The sequence below is a fragment of the Pleurodeles waltl genome, chromosome 7, assembly GCF_031143425.1.
Source record: "Pleurodeles waltl isolate 20211129_DDA chromosome 7, aPleWal1.hap1.20221129, whole genome shotgun sequence".
Lineage (NCBI taxonomy): Eukaryota > Metazoa > Chordata > Amphibia > Caudata > Salamandridae > Pleurodeles > Pleurodeles waltl.
The window spans coordinates 87,631,384-87,652,708 of NC_090446.1; the positions used below are offsets into that span (position 1 = coordinate 87,631,384).

Sequence of the window (21,325 nt, forward strand, 5' to 3'; positions counted from 1 at the left end):
ATAAGGACCGAAAAGAACATCGCAATTACATTGATCCGGAACATAGGAACACGCGTCCAAATCGAACGACTGAAAGAAAATCTAACAATGGATCACCAGAAATCACTTGTTCCACACTTGAAAAAAAGTACATTTAAAAAAAAAAATGAAAAAATAAATAAATAAAATGAAGCCACCTTTAAAAGTTGTCATATGTAGAATCAAAAGGGACATGGTTAAAAACCTCTCAGCTGAAGTCCTAAATCTTGACCACTTGCTCCATACCACTATAATATATGTTGCTGACATGAGGCCAGTGTGAGCTTTCCTGCCCTCCAGCATGTTTGCAGGCTTCTACAGTCCCAGTTTTCCAACTGGCGAAAGGCCATTACAATCCAATATGACAATACACCACACTGAGGCAGCTTTGCATTTTTCTACTTCATAAGGTTTTGGAGCACTCTACTCAAATCCACAACCACCACCACAAACCACTGCACCTCACAAGGAAGACCCAATAGTTCACTCAGCTCAGGAAATGCACATAAATTCAACAGACGAACACTTCTTTGTCTAGAAATTCAATATGGGCACTCCATGGACGGGCACAGTAATATGCATGATGCCCCCACTTCACCCCCCATTTTGCCCCATGAGAAGGCATGGTAACTGTGTACAAGTCTCTTGCTTTATTGATTACTTTACAATCTGCGCGGGGTGTATTAAAAAGCACGACGGAGGTAGCTGTGTCGTTTCTTCAGTTTGATTTTTTTTTTTTTTTTTTTTTTTTAACACGTCTCATTTTTTTCTTCTTTCCAAGAGAGAAAAAAAAATAAGTCTCAAGTGCTGATTCCCACATTTGAAAAAAAGAAAAGTATTAAAAACTTTGTGTTTTAAACGGACAGTCTGGGTAACTTGTAGGTCTCTTCCCTACATCCGAAACGGAGAACTTTACATTAACCCCAAAAGCTGGGACAGGAGAACTGGTCTTGAAACCTCCCCGTCGCATCTCCACCTGCAAGGACCAGCTTCAACCACTGGACTTGTGAACTATGTACAAACTTTCCACGGCCCAGGTCTTCGTCATTACAGTTCACTGTTATTTAAAAAATAAAACAAAAAAATAACTGAAGGTTGCAGTTTCTTGGTCTCTGCACAAGGGCCACTTCTCACTCTCTTCATGTAACCAATAGCCGAGAGGAAAAGCTGGGAGTTCGGTGGCATAGGTCGCACCTTCTGCTCCACCTTTGTCACAGGGCCTCCTTGGGTATTATCCGGTAGGAATGTGTCGACGAGAGGCAGACGTGGTCGGACCTTCAGTCCCGTAACTAGCAGGAAGAATCCAGGCTCATCACTGCTGCGTTATTGCCTGCTGGTTGAGGAAAAAAAAAAAAAAAAAAAAAAGATACAATGAGAAACACCGAAGAGGCTGTAAATCCCCCCCCAAAAATGCAACATGATGGGCATGGAAAGTTTTAGGAGTCTAATTGTGAGGTGCGCACACACACAGATTCATTATTAACTAGCCACAGAAGTTCAAGATGTTGCAGATTTTCCTTCCTCTCCACGTGTGCCCAGGCCTTAATCAGGGAATGCAGGGTCTGGAGCACTAAATCCAGTACCACAGGTTTTCTTCGATTCTGGAAATGTGTCCCTTTCCCCCTCCCACACAATATAATTTAAAAAAATTAAAAAAAAACTTGTAGTCTGGGTCCCCAGAATTTGGCTGTGCATAAATTTGGAGTGGCGTTCAGACAGCATTAATCACATCATCTGTTGCTCAGATACTTTATACTCTCCTAGATTAGAACACAAGTTTCATCTGATGTTTAACATCCCCAATGTTTACCAAGGTCTCCCACCATCCATCATACGAAGGTGCGAAACACCCCTTTTCTACTATCCAAATGACTTGCAGAAGTAGCTCCGGACAAGTGATGCTTTTGATCATTGCAGGGATGCAACTGGTTGAATAGAGACACAGCCACCGCTGACAACGGCTTGCACTCTTACCTGTGGTGGGGGCGGCGGCGGCTCACTGCTTCGGTTAGCCAGTCGGCTGAGGATGTTTCTCTCCGACATCTGCAGACGCACTGCTACAGGAGGAATTCGAGCGATAGTAGCAGGCAGCCGAGTCACATCAGCTTTCATGTCGCTCAGAAGCTCCTCCAATTGCTTCAGCACTGCAATAAGAGGGCAGGGTCTCCAGTTACCAAAAACGTAGGTATGGTATCTGTTCAAGAAAAGCATCTATCCCTGGGTGCTTACCAAACAGCACAGGGACCATGCCAAAACAGAAACAAGTCGAACCAATCCCCTTCAGGGCAGAAAAACATCGGATATATCAGTTTGTCAGCCCAAAAGAGACAGTAATACGTAAAAACAAGCATTTGCAATGCAACAGGTCTCACCTTTTCTTGAGTTAGAGCTAGTGGCATTGTAAATTCATAACTGAACTTTTCTTGCCACATAAATTGGTCAACCTTGCCTCATAATTGTCTTTTCGTCCCATATAATTCCAGTGGCCCAGCATTTAACTAAAGCACTCACTTCCACTGACCTTCTTCCTCTATCTTAAAACATATCAAATTATCATAAAAACCTTTAATCAGGAAAGAAAAGAAAGAAAAATAAAAAATAAAAAAAAAATAACGCACACACTCTCGGCATTGGACTGTAATGCTCAAAACGCCATAATAAAAATATCATTTGGGACAGATTGGAGGATGAAAGGAAAGAGGGAGTCAGGAGTAAAGATGGAGGACAAATGGCATAGTAGCTGTCATGGGCCTAGAGTAAGAAAAGAAAAAGGTTGACTGGTATTTCGGTTGGAAAATAGAGCAGTAATTGGAGTGCAGGGCTGTCCGGAGGTCTCTGGGCCCCGGTGCCTCCGCACCTGTTGCTCCACTGATAACTAGGCCTCAGGAGAGAAAGCAGACGGAGAAGAAAAAGAAGCGAAAGGAATACAGCAGGCAATAAAGAAAAAATAGGTCACAAAGAAATAAAAGGAAAAGAAAGAATAGAAATAAACACCTAAAAAGAAAGAGCAAAAAAGAAAAAAGGGAAGGAAGCTAGTGAACGAAAGAGGAAAAAATAATGAAGTGAGAAACAAAAGAGAAAAATCAACATTAGTGTGGTGTGGTGGTGGTGGGGGGGGGGGGGGGGGGGGGGGGGGATAAGAACGTTAGTGAGAGAAACAAGCAGCAAAGGAACCAAGCATGTATGTATTGACATTTCTCACAGACACAGAAAAAGAAAACCACTTTGACACTTCCATTCCCGACAAGTAACTTGTGGCTTCCACATACAGATGGGGAAAAAGAGGGATTTATACTAAAATCTGGATTGACAGATCAAGATGAGAAAAAAACACCAGAGAAAGGAAGGAAGATTAATATATATACATACATATATATATACACACATATATATAAAAAAAAAAAAAGGTGAAAGGGCACATACTGAGTCAAAGGAAAGAACAAATAAAGAAAGAATGAAAGGGGAAAAAAAATAGTTTAACTATTAATGCCTGATGAAGAAATGGAGGAACCAAACAAGGAAAGAGATAACCACGTTTTTGCAAGTTTGAAAGGAGGTAGAAAGAGGGAAATGTATAAAAAAAAAAAAAAAAAAAAAAAAAAAAAAAAAAAAAGGAAGGAGTAGAAATAAACAGTTGAAAGAAAGAGCTAAACTGTTAAAATCCACACGTTAAGAGCTGGACAGAGAAAAGTGGGGAAGAAAGAAAACATGGAGCGTAAACAGATTAAAGGAAAGAACTGGAGTGAGACTGGTGAAACAGACCCTCCCAAATAAAGATGGAAGCTAAGAATAGATTTAATTGTCTCCCCCAGGTCCTCAAGCAGAAGTCAGTGTGGACTCCAGAACAGCAGGATGTGCATCAGCAGAGTTGTATGTGAATCCCAATACAGCAATATTGGGGCGCTTCAGATCAGGATTCGGGGCATGGACAGGCCTGTGTCCTGGCACAGTGTTTGAGTAACAGAAAGGAAGCAGGCAAGGAATGAGAAACGGAACGCTGTGTAATCCAGGTATTGGAATAATGGGGCGCTGCAGGAAAGGGTTGAGGGGCACTGACAGTTGTATGTGGGCTGCAGTACTGGAATAGTAAGGGGCACACAAGGTCAGAAGTGAGGATTGGTAATTGAGCTGTGTGTGGAACCTAGTATTGGCGTGCCAGTGTTGCCGAGTGTTAGCCTGAAGGTACCCTGGTGACGCAGCAAGTGTGGCCCAGCTTGAGAGTGGGTGTGTGAGCGTTAGTACGTAGAAGAAACAGGCACTGAATGTTAGAACTGATGGATTCTGGTGGAACTGTGGTGGTTCCAATCAACATTGTCTTTGGATGTTCTACTGAAGACGCACTAGCCGAGCTGGGTTTTGCTATTTTGGGTCCAGTATTGGTTTGGCAGTGGGACTGAATATTAGAATTGAGTTGCTGTAACTAAACCGTATGAGAGTGGGGTCCCAGTATAGGAAAGGAAGTGACCGCGCAGAGGTCCCATTACTGACCCAGTACAGACTAAGAACTGAGGTGCTCTGGAAGAGTGAGTGTGTGTGTGAGGTTCTGGCACGGGCAGCGCTGAGAGGCTTGGACTGCGTGAAATGAGGTGCACTGATGGAGCTGCGAGTAGGATCCCAGTATGGAGCAGAAGTGGGCACCGTCTCCAAGGATTGCGGAGCCCTGGTAGAGTTGGGTGCCTAGGCTATAAGCAATTACAAGCAATCCTCTGCCCTGGGAAAAAGGCACACTTGGTGAAGAAAATTCAAGCCAAGAAAGGGTGGGGGTCAGGCAGTTGAGAAAGGGTGCAGAGAGCCCACAAACGCCAAATGGGACCAAGATAACAGCCTGATTCATAGCCTTGTTTACAGCTAAGCTCAGAGCGAGAATGCTCTGCAAATGAAAAGGGAAGCTTCTCAAAGTTAAAAAAAAAAAAAAAAAAAAAAAAAAAAAAAAAAAAAAAACCTCCTTACAGACCAGATAAACGGAACAAAGCAGAATTACACTGTAGTTGGTCCCTGCTCCCACACAGGTGGGACAAAGACATGACTGACCACTAGCAAGCAAGGGCTGTTAAAGGACACAGACTAACAAATGAAATAGCTGGAAGCCCACAGATGAAGTATACTTTAAAGTATACAAGAGGTCGAAAGCTTACGCTCGATCTAAGCATAGGGGCATATGTACAAACATTTCCCATAGACACAGAATAGGTGAAACCCTTTGAAACATCTGGCCCACAGTACCGTATGAGCCAGGCAGTTGCTCAGAGTGCAACAGAACTGACATTACCATTCACTGTATGAAAAAAAGCAGGCCTGTCCAAACACTACAAGGCAGCATCACAATTCTCAGCCCTGCTGTTAAAGGTCCCAGTTAATATTCAATTCACAGATAATACAAATAAGTGCTGCAACTACCACAGAGCTTAAATCCCTGGTGCAGGCCACATGAATTCTGGTTCCAGTCCTTACCTTTGTGGAGCACTGCATTTGCTGGCTTGTTCCCTGCCATTGACTCCTTGGAGAGGTGTTGGTGGCTCTCGGCCAAGCACTCCACCTCAGCAAACCTGGTGTTGAGGGCCATAGATGGGTGGGAGGGATCCTCAGACATGTTCAGGTAGGCGGCCCTCCGCAGCTGCTCCTCGATCACCAAGGCCTGCTCAAGGAGCTATTGCCATAGGAGGGTGAAGAGAAACAGGAGGAAGTGAAGAGCGATGACTCATTGCAGAGGCAGACTTCACAATCAATTAGGCATACCATCCTCACGACACCCATTGCAAAAAGGCCAACTTACCTTGAAACGACGTGCTAGGAACTTGTTCTTGATCTCCAGGAAATTGCCACGGTTCATCTCACCCTTAAAGGGCTCATTGAGGATAGCATAACGTGCATCGTTCTGGATATCCTGCCAACGGGCATAGCCGTGACTAGAGAACGAAGAGTTAAGGATTCACAAGACTAATCATATAAGATTACACCCATTAGTCCGTTATGGGGTAGACCAGAGCCTTTGACTCCTGATTGATCGCCTGTCCAATTTACAGCCATTGCAACACAAAATAAAAGGTTGGCTCTATCACCAAATATTAATCATCAACCCTATCTTAATGGTGATCTTAAGCATGCAGCTTAGGCAAGTAATCCATTCTGAGGCAGTGACCTGGAAACTAAAAACATTCTGCATGAAATCTAGTGCACACTGCCCCACACTCTTGAAAACATCACTTAAAAATGGAGAACATACCACTAACATTGCATTACTTGCAAAGTAGTTTAGTTTCTGGGTAAACATATCTGCAAACATATACAGTAGAGGAGCTTTCCATGGAGTAGGGCCATGCAGAAAGGATACTTGATGATACCAGCCAGTAGCCAGTAATCATGCCGCCGGTGCCAAATCTCATAGGTCTTCTTGGTTACTGTGGCCGCCCGCTCTTCGTTCTGCCACAGCGAATGCAGCTCTATGGCAAGAGACATATATAAAAAGTGTTATTCAGGCAAGGATACTTAAGATGTTGACTGAGCAAGCAATCTTTGTAATATTTTGTGTCCACACACGATGCCCTTCTTATGCACATACCTGTGAAGCCACCATCTGCAATGTTGAACATAAATCGCTGCTTGGCTGCAGCGGCGGCTGCTGCCGCCTTCCTCTGCTTTTCCTCAGCTACCTCCTTGGGTGTCTCGCCATTGGGTAGCTTGAGATCCTTGTCCTTCTCCTCCTTCAACTCCACCTTCTCATCTGGAACACAAACGTGTGCTGGTCATGCCTAATGTGCATATCTACTTTCATCCCAGAGATGCAAATCGTTTCTGTACAGCCTCTTTCATGACACGCCTTATTGTCCTCTCTATGATGAAATAAGCTACATGCTCAAAACTAGGCTGGTTAGCAGCATATATGCATTCACCACCTAGCAGGAAGAGTAATAAAAGGCAGCCCGATTTGTTAAACATGTTGGTCTTGCAAACAGTTGGTTCAGAAGCTTGACAGCTAGGCCACAAAAGCCATGTAGTGTGAGCCGTGCTAATCCTGCAGCAGACTAAGTTCAAGTTACGGTCACTCCTACTTTTAGTACAGTTACTCACAACTCTTCTCTACTTGTCAATGTCATTTCTGGACAATAGCAACTGGACAGTCTTCATGGTACATCAGACAACCACAGCACAATAGTATAGCATAGGTCGATCTCTAAATCGAAATTCAGCACACCAAGCCCTCACCCTGCCCCTCCTGCATTCCTACTACCACGTCCAAAGCACCCTTGCAAGGAATAACTATAAAAAAAAATTAAAAAAAAAAAGTGTAAAAGGTCACATTTTCTTGCTAATAATGTTAAATTACAGATTGGATTATGCTAAACAGGTTATATAAATCTAGTTAGCCCCCTTTCTTTAGGTGGAGTGCTGTTACTTGTCACACGCAGACATTTAAAATCTGCCCACCTAAAAAAGGATATTTCTTTAACATAAGAGCTCATCGGGGCATAGCTCTGCCTATATACACAGGCGCAAGCAGTACAAACATTAGGCAAAACACAAGTTGCTGATCCTAGGGTACAGAGGCTACCTTGGGATAGACTACCATGCATAAGTGCACCTAGGAGGAAGTGCAAGATCCACTGCCGGTCTACAAAACAGTACTTAAGTAAAACCCTAAGCACGCTCATCAGAACAATAATTATGAACAATTACTTTAGCGTTGGCCAAAAAGGTACCAAGAAGAGCTCCAGGTGGATGGGTGTCTTATTTCTGGGGCCACACGTAACAACCACTACATAGTTGCTGCACTTAAGCTATTTAACACTAGTGATAATAAAAGAAAGGTAGGGAACAGAGAATGAACAAGTCATGGCTCTTCAGTACCAACAGCTCTGCAACTGTAGTTAGATGAGCTGTAGTTCAAAAGACTCTGGGTAGCTGCGGTACCCTGGAGAGTAACAGAAGGCCATCTTGAAAAGAAGCAGTTTGGAAAACAAGAACGTGACCAAAATCTCTGCAGGAGACAACCCTATTGCTTCCTTTTTTCTTGAATTTTAAAGAAACATGATTAGGATGTGTAGGAAGTTGGCTCTGTATGCACTATTTCAAAATAAGGAATAGTATGCACAGAGTCCAAGGGTTCCCCTTAGAGGTAAGATAGTGGCAAAAAGAGATAATACTAATGCTCTATTTTGTGGTAGTGTGGTCGAGCAGTAGGCTTATCAAAGGAGTAGTGTTAAGTGTAGGAGGCTGGACTGGCTTGTAGTGAGTACCAAGGGGTACTTGCACCTTGCACCAGGCCCAGTTATCCCTTATTAGTGTATAGGGTGTCTAGCAGCTTAGGCTGATAGATAATGGTAGCTTAGCAAAGCAGCTCAGGCTGAACTAGGAGACGTGTGAAGCTACTACAGTACCACTTAGTGTCATATGCACAATATCATAAGAAAACACAATACACAGTTATACTAAAAATAAAGGTACTTTATTTTTATGACAATATGCCAAAGTATCTTAGAGTGTACCCTCAGTGAGAGGATAGGAAATATACACAAGATATATATACACAATAGCAAAAATATGCAGTATAGTCTTAGAAAACAGTGCAAACAATGTATAGTTACAGTAGGATGCAATGGGGAAACATAGGGATAGGGGCAACACAAACCATATACTCCAGAAGTGGAATGCGAACCACGAATGGACCCCAAACCTATGTGACCTTGTAGAGGGTCGCTGGGACTATTAGAAAATAGTGAGAGTTAGAAAAATAACCCTCCCCAAGACCCTGAAAAGTGAGTGCAAAGTGCACTAAAGTTCCCCTAAGGACAAAATAGTCGTGTTAGAGGGAAAATGCAAGGAAAACACAAATCAGCAATGCAACAACGATGGATTCCTGACTGAGGGTACCTGTGGAACAAGGGGACCAAGTCCAAAAGTCACAAGCAGCTCGGAGATGGGCAGATGCCCAAGAAATGCCAGCGGTTGGTGCAAAGAAGCTCTTACTAGGCTGAAGAACTGTGAATACTGCAGGAACGACAAGGGCTAGAGACTTCCCCTTTGGAGGATGGATCCCCCACGCCTTGGAGAGTCGTGCAGAAGTGTTTTCCCGCCGGATGGACGCCAACAAGCCTTGCTACACGCAAATCGTGCGTTTTGCGTTTTTGGACGCTGCTGGGGCCCAGGAGGGACCAGGAGGTCGCAAATTGGACCTGCAGAGAGAGGGGACGTCGAGCAAGACAAAGAGCCCTCACTGAAGCCGGTAGCACCCGGAGAAGTGCCAGAAACAGGCACTACGAGGATGCGTGAAACGGTGCTCGCCGAAGTTGCACAAAGGAGTCCCACGTCGCCAGAGACCAACTTAGAAAGTCGTGCAATGCAGGTTAGAGTGCCGTGGACCCAGGCTTGGCTGTGCACGAAGGATTTCCGCCGGAAGTGCACAGGGGCCGGAGTAGCTTGCAAAGTCGCGGTTCCCAGCAATGCAGCCCAGCGAGGTGAGGCAAGGACTTACCTCCACCAAACTTGGGCTGAAGAGTCACTGGACTGTGGGGGTCACTTGGACGGTGTCGCTGGATTCGAGGGACCTCGCTCGTCGTGCTGAGAGGAGACCCAAGGGACCGGTAATGCAGCTTTTTGGTGCCTGCGGTTGCAGGGGGAAGATTCCGTCGACCCACGGGAGATTTCTTCGGAGCTTCTGGTGCAGATAGGAGGCAGACTACCCCCACAGCATGCACAAGCAGGAAAACAGTCGAGAAGGCGGCAGGATCAGCGTTACAGAGTTGCAGTAGTCGTCTTTGCTACTATGTTGCAGGTTTGCAGGCTTCCAGCGCGGTCAGCGGTCGATTCCTTATCAGAAGGTGAAGAGGGAGATGCAGAGGAACTCGGCTGAGCTCATGCATTCGTTATCTAAAGTTTCCCCAGAGACAGAGACCCTAAATAGCCAGAAAAGAGGGTTTGGCTACCTAGGAGAGAGGAAAGGCTACTAACACCTGAAGGAGCCTATCAGCAGGAGTCTCTGACGTCACCTGGTGGCACTGGCCACTCAGAGCAGTCCAGTGTGCCAGCAGCACCTCTGTTTCAAAGATGGCAGAGGTCTGGAGCACACTGGAGGAGCTCTGGACACCTCCCAGGGGAGGTGCAGGTCAGGGGAGTGGTCACTCCCCTTTCCTTTGTCCAGTTTCGCGCCAGAGCAGGGGCTAAGGGGTCCCTGAACCGGTGTAGACTGGCTTATGCAGAATTGGGCACATCTGTGCCCAACAAAGCATTTCCAGAGGCTGGGGGAGGCTACTCCTCCCCTGCCTTCACACCATTTTCCAAAGGGAGAGGGTGTTACACCCTCTCTCAGAGGAAGTTCTTTGTTCTGCCATCCTGGGCCAGGCCTGGCTGGACCCCAGGAGGGCAGCTGCCTGTCTGAGGGGTTGGCAGCAGCTGCAGTGAAACCCCAGGAAGGGCAGTTTGGCAGTACCAGGGTCTGTGCTACAGACCACTGGGATCATGGAATTGTACCAACAATGCCAGGATGGCATAGAGGGGGCAATTCCATGATCATAGACATGTTACATGGCCATATTCGGAGTTACCATGGTGAAGCTACATATAGGTAGTGACCTATATGTAGTGCACGCGTGTAATGGTGTCCCCGCACTCACAAAGTTCAGTGAATTGGCTCTGAACAATGTGGGGGCACCTTGGCTAGTGCCAGGGTGCCCTCACACTAAGTAACTTTGCACCTAACCTTTACCAGGTAAAGGTTAGACATATAGGTGACTTATAAGTTACTTAAGTGCAGTGTAAAATGGCTGTGAAATAACGTGGACGTTATTTCACTCAGGCTGCAGTGGCAGGCCTGTGTAAGAATTGTCAGAGCTCCCTATGGCTGGCAAAAGAAATGCTGCAGCCCATAGGGATCTCCTGGAACCCCAATACCCTGGGTACCTCAGTACCATATACTAGGGAATTATAAGGGTGTTCCAGTAAGCCAATGTAAATTGGTAAAAATGGTCACTCGCCTGTCAGTGACAATTTGGAAAGAAATGAGAGCATAACCACTGAGGTTCTGATTAGCAGAGCCTCAGTGAGACAGTTAGGCACCACACAGGGAACATATACATGCACACCTATGAGCACTGGGGCCCTGTGTGACAGGGTCCCAGTGACACATACATATAGGCCACAAACTTATGAGCACTGGGGTCCTGACCAGCAGGATCCCAGTGACACATAACAAACATACTGAAAACATAGTGTTTTCACTATGAGCACTGAGGCCTGGCTATCAGGATCCCAGTGAGACAGTGAAAACAGTGACAAACACCCTGACATACACTCACAAACAGGCCAAAAGTGGGGGTAACAAGGCTAGAAAGAGGCTACCTTCTCACATTAAGCATTTGTTGTACATACACACAGGCAATAAATGAGGAACACACACTCGGAGACAAATCCAGCCAATAGGTTTTGTTATAGAAAATGAAAATGTCACTTACCCAGTGTACATCTGTTCGTGGCATCAGTCGCTGAGATTCACATGGTATGCATGAGCTCGCCATCTGGTGTTGGGTCGGAGTGTTACAAGTTGTTTTTCTTCGAAGAAGTGTTTTCGAGTCACGGGACCGAGTGACTCCACCTTCTGTGCTCATTGCGCATGGGCGTCGACTCCATCTTCGATTGTTTTCCCCGCAGAGGGTGAGGTAGGAGTTGTACTATAGTAATAGTGCCCGCGCAATGAAAAATGTAAGTATGTACCTATTAAAGGATTAAGTAATATATATACAAATGTACAAAATTGAAGGTAACTTCTGAACTGCTACAGGCTTCCGGGGAGGTGGGTGGGTCCATGTGAATCTCAGTGACTGATGCCACGAACAGATGTACACTGGGTAAGTGACATTTTCAGTTCGATGGCATCTGTCGCTGTAGATACACATGGTATGCATAGACTAGTAAGCAGTTAGTTCCCCATAAGCGGTGGTTTAGCCTGTAGGAGTAGAAGTTGTCTGAAATAGAGTTCTTAATACAGCTTGACCTACTGTAGCTTGTTGTGCGGATAGCACATCTATACAGTAGTGTTTGGTGAATGTGTGAGGCGTAGACCAAGTGGCTGCCTTACATATTTCTTGCATTGGGATGTTTCCTAAAAAGGCCATTGAAGCACCTTTTTTCCTTGTTGAATGTGCCCTGGGAGTAATGGGCAGTTGTCTTTTTGCTTTAAGGTAGCAGATTTGGATGCATTTAACTATCCATCTGGCTATACCTTGTTTTGATATTGGGTTACCTGCATGAGGTTTTTGGAATGCAATAAATAGCTGTTTAGTTTTTCTGATGTTCTTCGTTCTGTCAATGTAGTACATTAATGCTCTTTTGACATCTAATGTATGTAGTGCTCTTTCAGCCACAGAATCTGGCTGTGGGAAGAATACTGGTAATTCTACCGTTTGATTTAGATGGAATGGAGAAATAACTTTTGGTAAAATTTTTTGGATTAGGTCGTAGGACGACCTTATTTTTATGTATTTGTATAAAAGGCTCTTGTGTTGTGAACGCTTGAATTTCACTTACTCTTCTTAGAGATGTAATGGCGATGAGAAAGGCAACTTTCCAGGTGAGGAATTGTATTCCGCAAGAGTGCATGGGTTCGAAGGGTGGGCCCATGAGTCTTGTTAGAACCACGTTTAGGTTCCATGAAGGAACAGGTGGTGTTCTTGGTGGTATAATTCTTTTAAGCCCTTTTATGAATGCTTTGATAACTGGTATCCTATACAAGGAAGTTGAATATGTAGTTTGCAGGTATGCAGATATTGCTGCAAGGTGTATTTTAATAGAAGAGAAGGCTAGCTTTGCTTTTTGTAAATGGAGCAAGTAATTTACTATATGTTTTGGAGTTGCCTCTAGTGGTTGTATCTGATTATGATGGCAGTACCAAACAAATCTTTTCCACTTACTTGCGTAGCAGTGTCTAGTGGATGGCCTTCTGGCCTGCTTTATGACTTCCATACACTCTTGGCTAAGTTGTAAGTGTCCGAATTCTAGGATTTCAGGAGCCAGATTGCTAGATTCAGCGATGCTGGGTCCGGGTGTCTGATCTGTTGGTTGTGTTGCGTTAACAGATCTGGTTTGTTGGGCAGTTTGATGTGTGGTACTACAGACAGATCTAGCAGTGTTGTGTACCAGGGTTGTCTTGCCCACGTTGGTGCTATTAAAATGAGTTTGAGTTTGTTTTGACTCAATTTGTTTACTAGGTAAGGAAGGAGAGGGAGAGGAGGAAAAGCGTAAGCAAATATTCCTGACCAGTTCATCCATAGGGCATTGCCTTGGGATTGCTTGTGTGGGTATCTGGACGCGAAGTTTTGGCATTTTGCGTTCTCTTTTGTTGCAAATAAGTCTATTTGTGGTGTTCCCCAGAGTGTGAAGTAGGTGTTCAGAATTTGTGGGTGGATTTCCCATTCGTGGACTTGCTGGTGATCTCGAGAGAGATTGTCTGCCAGCTGATTCTGGATCCCCGGAATAAACTGTGCTATTAGACCAATTTGATGGTGGATTGCCCACTTCCATATTTTTTGAGCTAACAAGCTTAACTGCGTTGAATGTGTTCCTCCTTGTTTGTTTAGATAATACATCGTTGTCATGTTGTCTGTTTTGACAAGGATGTATTTGTGGGTTATGATTGGTTGGAAAGCTTTTAGTGCTTGAAAAACTGCTAATAATTCTAGATGATTTATATGCAGTTTTGTTTGATGTATGTTCCATTGTCCTCTTATGTTGTGTTGATTGAGATGTGCTCCCCACCCTGTCATGGAAGCATCTGTTGTTATTACGTACTGTGGCACTGGGTCTTGGAAAGGCCGCCCTATGTTTAAATTTATACTGTTCCACCATAGAAGCGATAGGTAAGTTTGGCGGTCTAGCAACACCAGATCTAGAAGGTGACCCTGTGCTTGAGACCACTGTGAGGCTAGGCACTGTTGTAAGGGCCTCATGTGCAGTCTTGCGTTTGGGACAATGGCTATGCATGAGGACATCATGCCTAGGAGCTGTAGTATTGTTCTTGCTTGTATTGTTTGGTTTGGAGACATGTGTTGAATGACCCTGTTGAAATTGTGGATCCTTTGTGGAGTTGGCGTTGCTACTCCTTTTGTTGTGTCTATTATGGCTCCTAGATATTGCTGTACTTTGCTTGGCAGAATGTTTGATTTTGCAAAGTTGACGGTGAACCCTAAATTGTAGAGGGTTTGTATGACTTGATTTGTGTGGTTTGAGCATTGTGTGAGCGAACTGGTTTTGATTAGCCAGTCGTCTAGATACGGGAACACATGTATTTGCTGCCTTCTGATGTGTGCAGCGACTACTGCTAGGCACTTTGTGAATACTCTTGGAGCGGTTGTTAAACCAAAAGGCAATACTTTGAATTGGTAATGTATTCCTTTGAATACAAACCTTAGATATTTCCTGTGTGATTGATGGATTGGTATATGGAAATATGCGTCCTTGAGGTCTAGGGTTGTCATGTAGTCGTGTTTTCTGAGCAATGGTAACACTTCTTGTAGTGTGACCATGTGAAAGTGGTCTGATTTGATGAATGTGTTTACTACCCTGAGGTCTAGAATTGGTCTCAGTGTTTCGTCCTTTTTTGGTATCAAGAAGTACAGTGAATAAACTCCTGTGTTTATTTGTGTGCTTGGTACTAATTCTATTGCATTTTTTTGCAGTAGTGCTTGAACTTCTATCTCTAGAAGTTGTGAATGGTATTTTGATAAATTTTGTGATTTTGGTGGTATGTCTGGAGGGAATTGCATGAATTCTATGCAATAACCATGTTGGATAATTGCTAGGACCCATGTATCTGTAGTTATTTTGTCCCATGCTTCGTAATATTGATGTATCCTCCCCCCCACTGGTGTTGTGTGGGAGGGGTGAGTGACGTGTGAGTCACTGCTTGTTGGTAGTGTTTTTGGGGCTTTGAAATCTTCCTCTATTCCTAGGAAATTGCCCCCCTCTATACTGGCCCCGAAAACCTCCCCTGTACTGTCCCTGGTAGGTGGGCGGTGCGGACTGTGAGGTGCTAGCTTGTGTGGCCTGACCCCGAAACCCTCCTCTAAAAGGTGTTTTGCGGAAGGTGTTATAAGATCCTCTGCTCTGCGGGGAGTAGAGTGCGCCCATGGCCTTGGCAGTGTCAGTGTCCTTCTTGAGCTTTTCTATAGCTGTGTCGACCTCCGGACCGAACAGAAGTTTCTCGTTTACTGGCATGTTAAGCACTGCCTGCTGAATTTCTGGCTTGAATCCAGACGTTCTGAGCCATGCGTGCCTACGGATGGTAACCGACGTATTAATGGTTCTTGCGGCCGTGTCTGCTGCATCCATGGAGGAGCGTATTTGATTGTTGGAAATGTTTTGACCCTCCTCAACAACCTGTTTTGCTCTTTTTTGCAGATCTTTTGGGAGATGTTCAATGAGATGCTGCATCTCATCCCAGTGGGCTCTGTCGTATCGCGCTAGCAGCGCTTGTGAATTTGCGATGCGCCACTGGTTTGCTGCTTGGACAGCAACCCTCTTCCCGGCTGCATCGAACTTCCTACTTTCTTTATCTGGGGGAGGTGCATCCCCAGAAGTGTGTGAGTTTGCCCGTTTTCTGGCAGCCCCTACCACCACAGAGTCTGGTGGCAGCTGAGAGGTGATGAAGACAGGGTCCGTAGGAGGCGCCTTATACTTTTTGTCCACCCTAGGCGTCACTGCCCTACTTTTAACTGGCTCCTTGAAAATGTCCTTTGCATGGCGTAGCATGCCTGGGAGCATCGGCAGGCTTTGGTAGGAGCTGTGGGTTGAGGAGAGGGTGTTAAATAAAAAATCATCCTCTACTTGTTCCGAGTGTAGTTCCACATTATGGAATAGAGCTGCTCTAGCCACCACTTGTGAGTAGGCTGTGCTGTCTTCCGGTGGTGATGGCCTAGTTGGGTATGTGTCTGGGCTGTTATCAGACACTGGTGCGTCGTACAAGTCCCACGCATCCTGATCTTGGTCGTCGTGGCTCATGGCGGTGTGAGCTGGCGAATGTGACGGGGTGTAAGTTGGCGAAGCCGGAGTTACAGGTGGAGGCGAGGGAGGAGGTGTTACCTTTTGAGTTGTTTCTTGCTGAGGAGTAAACTGAAGCGTTCTCTTTCGTTTGACAGGTGGAAGGGTACTGATCTTCCCAGTCCCCTGCTGAATAAAGATACGCTTTTGCGTGTGATCCACGTCAGTGGATTGCAGTTCTTGTTCAAATCTATGTTTCTTCAGTTGAGAAGACATAGAATGCTCTTCGGTATAGGAGCCAGAAACAGGGTCTGATGTCGCTTTTTTCGGCTCCGAAAGCCCTGTCGATTGTTTTTTCGGCTCCGAGGTAACCTTCCTCTTTTTCTGTGCCGAAAATTCTTGGCCTCTATGGTCTTCGGCGCCACTGTCTCGGCGTCGATCGGTGTCGACACCGAACTCTCGGTGTCGATGCTTCTGTTTAGCACTCTCTCGGTCCCGAGGAGGCTGCGTGCCGGTGTCTCGACCGAAGTCGGACGATCTCGACACTGAATGGGCCTTTTTCGGTGCCGATTGTTGGTCACCGAGAATTTGGGTGGAGCCATGGCCGGTTGGCAGTGGCGTCCCCTGGGCCTTCTTTCCTTTTTTAAGGTTTGATCTCGACGTCTTACTCACAGTTCTTGTAGAGTGTAGCTCGTCGGAGTCTGAATCCTGGATGGAAAAGGATTCCTCCTGTTCTTCTTCTGTCTCGAACTGTCGACGCTCTTTTGGCGTGGACGCCATCTGCAGTCTTCTCGCTCGACGGTCGCGCAGAGTTTTTCGGGACCGGAACGCCCGACAGGCCTCGCAGGATTCTTCACTGTGCTCGGGTGACAGGCACAGATTACAGACCGAGTGCAGGTCCGTATAAGGATATTTGTTGTGGCATTCGGGGCAGAATCGAAACGGGGTCCGATCCATCGGCGTTGTCCTCCACGCGGTCGGGCCGACTAGGCCCCGACGGGGTGCCGAAATCTACCCCGAAGGGCACCGAAGCGCTTCGATGTTCAACGCGTCGTCGTATGTGTCTATCTCTAACCGGATCGCAACGATACCGTCGAAAATCTTCCGTCTTCAGCTATCTTTCCGTTCCGAAACTCGGAGCGACATGAACACGTCCGAACCCGATGGCGGAAAGAAAACAATCGAAGATGGAGTCGACGCCCATGCGCAATGAGCACAGAAGGTGGAGTCACTCGGTCCCGTGACTCGAAAACACTTCTTCGAAGAAAAACAACTTGTAACACTCCGACCCAACACCAGATGGCGAGCTCATGCATACCATGTGTATCTACAGCGACAGATGCCATCGAACATATATTTTCTTAGTTTATTTTAAGAACCACAGGTTCAAATTCTACATGTAATATCTCATTTGAAAGGTATTGCAGGTAAGTACTTCAGGAACTTTGAATCATTACATTAGCATGTATACTTTTTACATAAAACACAATAAGCTGTTTTAAAAGTGGACACAGTGAAATTTTCACAGTTCCTGGGGGAGGTAAGTTTTGTTAGTTTTGTCAGGTAAGTAAATCACTTACAAGTCTCAGGTTTGGGTCCAAGGTAGCCCACCGTTGGGGGTTCAGAGCAACCCCAAAGTTACCACACCAGCAGCTCAGGGCCGGTCAGGTGCAGAGGTCAAAGAGGTGCCCAAAACACATAGGCTTCAATGGAGAGCAGGGGGTGCCCCGGTTCCGGTCTGCCAGCAGGTAAGTACCCTCGTCTTCGGAGGGCAGACCAGGGGGGGGGGGGGGGGGGGGACACGAGTCCACACAGAAAGAACACCCTCAGCAGCGCGGGGGCGGCCGGGTGCAGTGTGCAAACAAGCGTCGGGTTCTCTGTAGATGTCAATGAGAGATCAAGGGATCTCTTCAGCGGTGCAGGCAGGCAAGGGGGGGGGGGGGGCTCCTCGGGGTAGCCACCACCTGGGCAAGGGAGAGGGCCTCCTGGGGGTCACTCCGGCACAGGAGTTCCGTTCCTTTAGGTGCTGGGGGCTGCGGGTGCAGGGTCTTTTCCAGCCGTAGGGGAAATGGAGTTCAGGCAGTCGCGGTCAGGGGGAGCCTCGGGATTCCCTCTGCAGGCGTCGCTGTGGGGGCTCAGGGGGGACAACTTTGGTTACTCACAGTCTCGGAGTCGCCGGAGGGTCCTCCCGGAGGTGTTGGTTCTCCACCAGTCGAGTCGGGGTCGCCGGGTGCAGTGTTGCAAGTCTCACGCTTCTTACGGGGAGTTGCAGGGTTCTTTAAAGCTGCTGCTTTGGATAAAGTTGCAGTCTTTTTGGAGCAGGTCCGCTGTCCTCGGGAGTTTCTTGTCGTCGTCGAAGCAGGGCAGTCCTCCGAGGATGCAGAGGTCGCTGGTCCCTTTGGAAGGCGTCGCTGGAGCAGGGTTCTTTGGAAGGCAGGAGACAGGCCGGTAGGACTGGGGCCAAAGCAGTTGGTGTCTTCTGTTCTTCCTCTGCAGGGGTTTTTCAGCTCGGCAGTCTTCTTCTTGTAGTTTCAGGAATCTAAATTCTTAGGTTCAGGGAAGCCCTTAAATACTAAATTTAAGGGCGTGTTTAGGTCTGGGGGGTTAGTAGCCAATGGCTACTAGCCCTGAGGGTGGGTACACCCTCTTTGAGTCTCCTCCCAAGGGGAGGGGGGTCACATCCCTAATCCTATTGGGGAATCCTCCATCTGCAAGATGGAGGATTTCTAAAAGTTAGAGTCACTTCAGCTCAGGACACCTTAGGGGCTGTCCTGACTGGCCAGTGACTCCTCCTTGTTATTCTCATTATTTCCTCCGGCCTTGCCGCCAAAAGTGGGGGCCGTGGCCGGAGGGGGCGGGCAACTCCACTAGCTGGAGTGTCCTGCGGTGCTGGCACAAAGGGGTGAGCCTTTGAGGCTCACCGCCAGGTGTGACAGCTCCTGCCTGGGGGAGGTGTTAGCATCTCCACCCAGTGCAGGCTTTGTTACTGGCCTCAGAGTGACAAAGGCACTCTCCCCATGGGGCCAGCAACATGTCTTGGTTGTGGCAGGCTGCTGGAACTAGTCAGCCTACACAGATAGTCGGTTAAGGTTTCAGGGGGCACCTCTAAGGTGCCCTCTGGGGTGTATTTCACAATAAAATGTACACTGGCATCAGTGTGCATTTATTGTGCTGAGAAGTTTGATACCAAACTTCCCAGTTTTCAGTGTAGCCATTATGGTGCAGTTGTAGGAAGTTGGCTCTGTATGTGCTATTTCAAAGTAAGGAATAGCATGCACAGAGTCCAAGGGTTCCCCTTAGAGGTAAAATAGTGGTAAAAATAGATAATACTAATGCTCTATTTTGTGGTAGTGTGGTCGAGCAGTAGGCTTATCCAAGGAGTAGTGTTAAGCATTTGTTGTACATACACAGACAATAAATGAGGTACACACACTCAGAGACAAATCCAGCCAATAGGTTTTTGTATAGAAAAATATCTTTTCTTAGTTTATTTTAGGAACCACAGGTTCAAATTCTACATGTAATATCTCATTCGAAAGGTATTGCAGGTAAGTACTTTAGGAACTTCAAATCATCAAAATTGCATGTATACTTTTCAAGTTATTCACAAATAGCTGTTTTAAAAGTGGACACTTAGTGCAATTTTCACAGTTCCTAGGGGAGGTAAGTATTTGTTAGGTTAACCAGGTAAGTAAGACACTTACAGGGCTTAGTTCTTGGTCCAAGGTAGCCCACCGTTGGGGGTTCAGAGCAACCCCAAAGTCACCACACCAGCAGCTCAGGGCCGGTCAGGTGCAGAGTTCAAAGTGGTGCCCAAAACGCATAGGCTAGAATGGAGAGAAGGGGGTGCCCCGGTTCCGGTCTGCTTGCAGGTAAGTACCCGCGTCTTCGGAGGGCAGACCAGGGGGGTTTTGTAGGGCACCGGGGGGGACACAAGCCCACACAGAAATTTCACCCTCAGCAGCGCGGGGGCGGCCGGGTGCAGTGTAGAAACAAGCGTCGGGTTTGTAATGGAAGTCAATGGGAGATCTAGGGATCTCTTCAGCGCTGCAGGCAGGCAAGGGGGGGGTTCCTCGGGGAAACCTCCACTTGATCAAGGGAGAGGGACTCCTGGGGGTCACTCCTCCAGTGAAAGTCCGGTCCTTCAGGTCCTGGGGGCTGCGGGTGCAGGGTCTCTCCCAGGTGTCGGGACTTAGGATTCAAAGAGTCGCGGTCAGGGGAAGCCTCGGAATTCCCTCTGCAGGCGGCGCTGTGGGGGCTCAGGGGGGACAGGTTTTTGTACTCACAGTCTTAGAGTAGTCCTGGGGTCCCTCCTGAGGTGTTGGATCGCCACCAGCCGAGTCGGGGTCGCCGGGTGCAGTGTTGCAAGTCTCACGCTTCTTGCGGGGAGCTTGCAGGGTTCTTTAAAGCTGCTGGAAACAAAGTTGCAGCTTTTCTTGGAGCAGGTCCGCTGTCCTCGGGAGTTTCTTGTCTTTTCGAAGCAGGGGCAGTCCTCAGAGGATGTCGAGGTCGCTGGTCCCTTTGGAAGGCGTCGCTGGAGCAGGATCTTTGGAAGGCAGGACAGGCCGGTGAGTTTCTGGAGCCAAGGCAGTTGTCGTCTTCTGGTCTTCCTCTGCAGGGGTTTTCAGCTAGGCAGTCCTTCTTGTAGTTGCAGGAATCTAATTTTCTAGGGTTCAGGGTAGCCCTTAAATACTAAATTTAAGGGCGTGTTTAGGTCTGGGGGGTTAGTAGCCAATGGCTACTAGCCCTGAGGGTGGGTACACCCTCTTTGTGCCTCCTCCCAAGGGGAGGGGGTCACAATCCTAACCCTATTGGGGGAATCCTCCATCTGCAAGATGGAGGATTTCTAAAAGTTAGAGTCACTTCAGCTCAGGACACCTTAGGGGCTGTCCTGACTGGCCAGTGACTCCTCCTTGTTGCTTTCTTTGTTCCCTCCAGCCTTGCCGCCAAAAGTGGGGGCCGTGGCCGGAGGGGGCGGGCAACTCCACTAAGCTGGAGTGCCCTGCTGGGCTGTGACAAAGGGGCGAGCCTTTGAGGCTCACCGCCAGGTGTCACAGCTCCTGCCTGGGGGAGGTGTTAGCATCTCCACCCAGTGCAGGCTTTGTTACTGGCCTCAGAGTGACAAAGGCACTCTCCCCATGGGGCCAGCAACAGGTCTCTGGTGTGGCAGGCTGCTAAAACTAGTCAGCCTACACAGATAGTCGGTTAAGTTTCAGGGGGCACCTCTAAGGTGCCCTCTGGGGTGTATTTTACAATAAAATGTACACTGGCATCAGTGTGCATTTATTGTGCTGAGAAGTTTGATACCAAACTTCCCAGTTTTCAGTGTAGCCATTATGGTGCT

At 47.0% G+C, this 21,325-nt stretch overlaps 1 protein-coding gene across 6 annotated transcripts in view; it reads right to left on the reverse strand.

The window, feature by feature from the left end:
- Window positions 1-645: 645 nt before the first annotated feature.
- CHD4 (chromodomain helicase DNA binding protein 4) overlaps window positions 646-21,325 on the reverse strand; it is a 97,086-nt gene continuing 76,406 nt past the window's right edge. For 3 of the 6 annotated variants that reach the window (XM_069243107.1, XM_069243105.1, XM_069243106.1), the window contains exons 35-40: window positions 6,578-6,739; window positions 6,350-6,458; window positions 5,792-5,924; window positions 5,470-5,665; window positions 1,993-2,162; window positions 646-1,351 (exon numbers count right to left, since the gene is read on the reverse strand). In XM_069243107.1, coding sequence (XP_069099208.1) covers window positions 1,331-1,351; window positions 1,993-2,162; window positions 5,470-5,665; window positions 5,792-5,924; window positions 6,350-6,458; window positions 6,578-6,739 — 791 coding nt within the window. In that variant the 3' untranslated portion in view covers window positions 646-1,330. The remainder of the gene's footprint in view (window positions 1,352-1,992; window positions 2,163-5,469; window positions 5,666-5,791; window positions 5,925-6,349; window positions 6,459-6,577; window positions 6,740-21,325) is intronic. The other 3 variants (XM_069243109.1, XM_069243108.1, XM_069243110.1) reach the window with 2 other exon arrangements.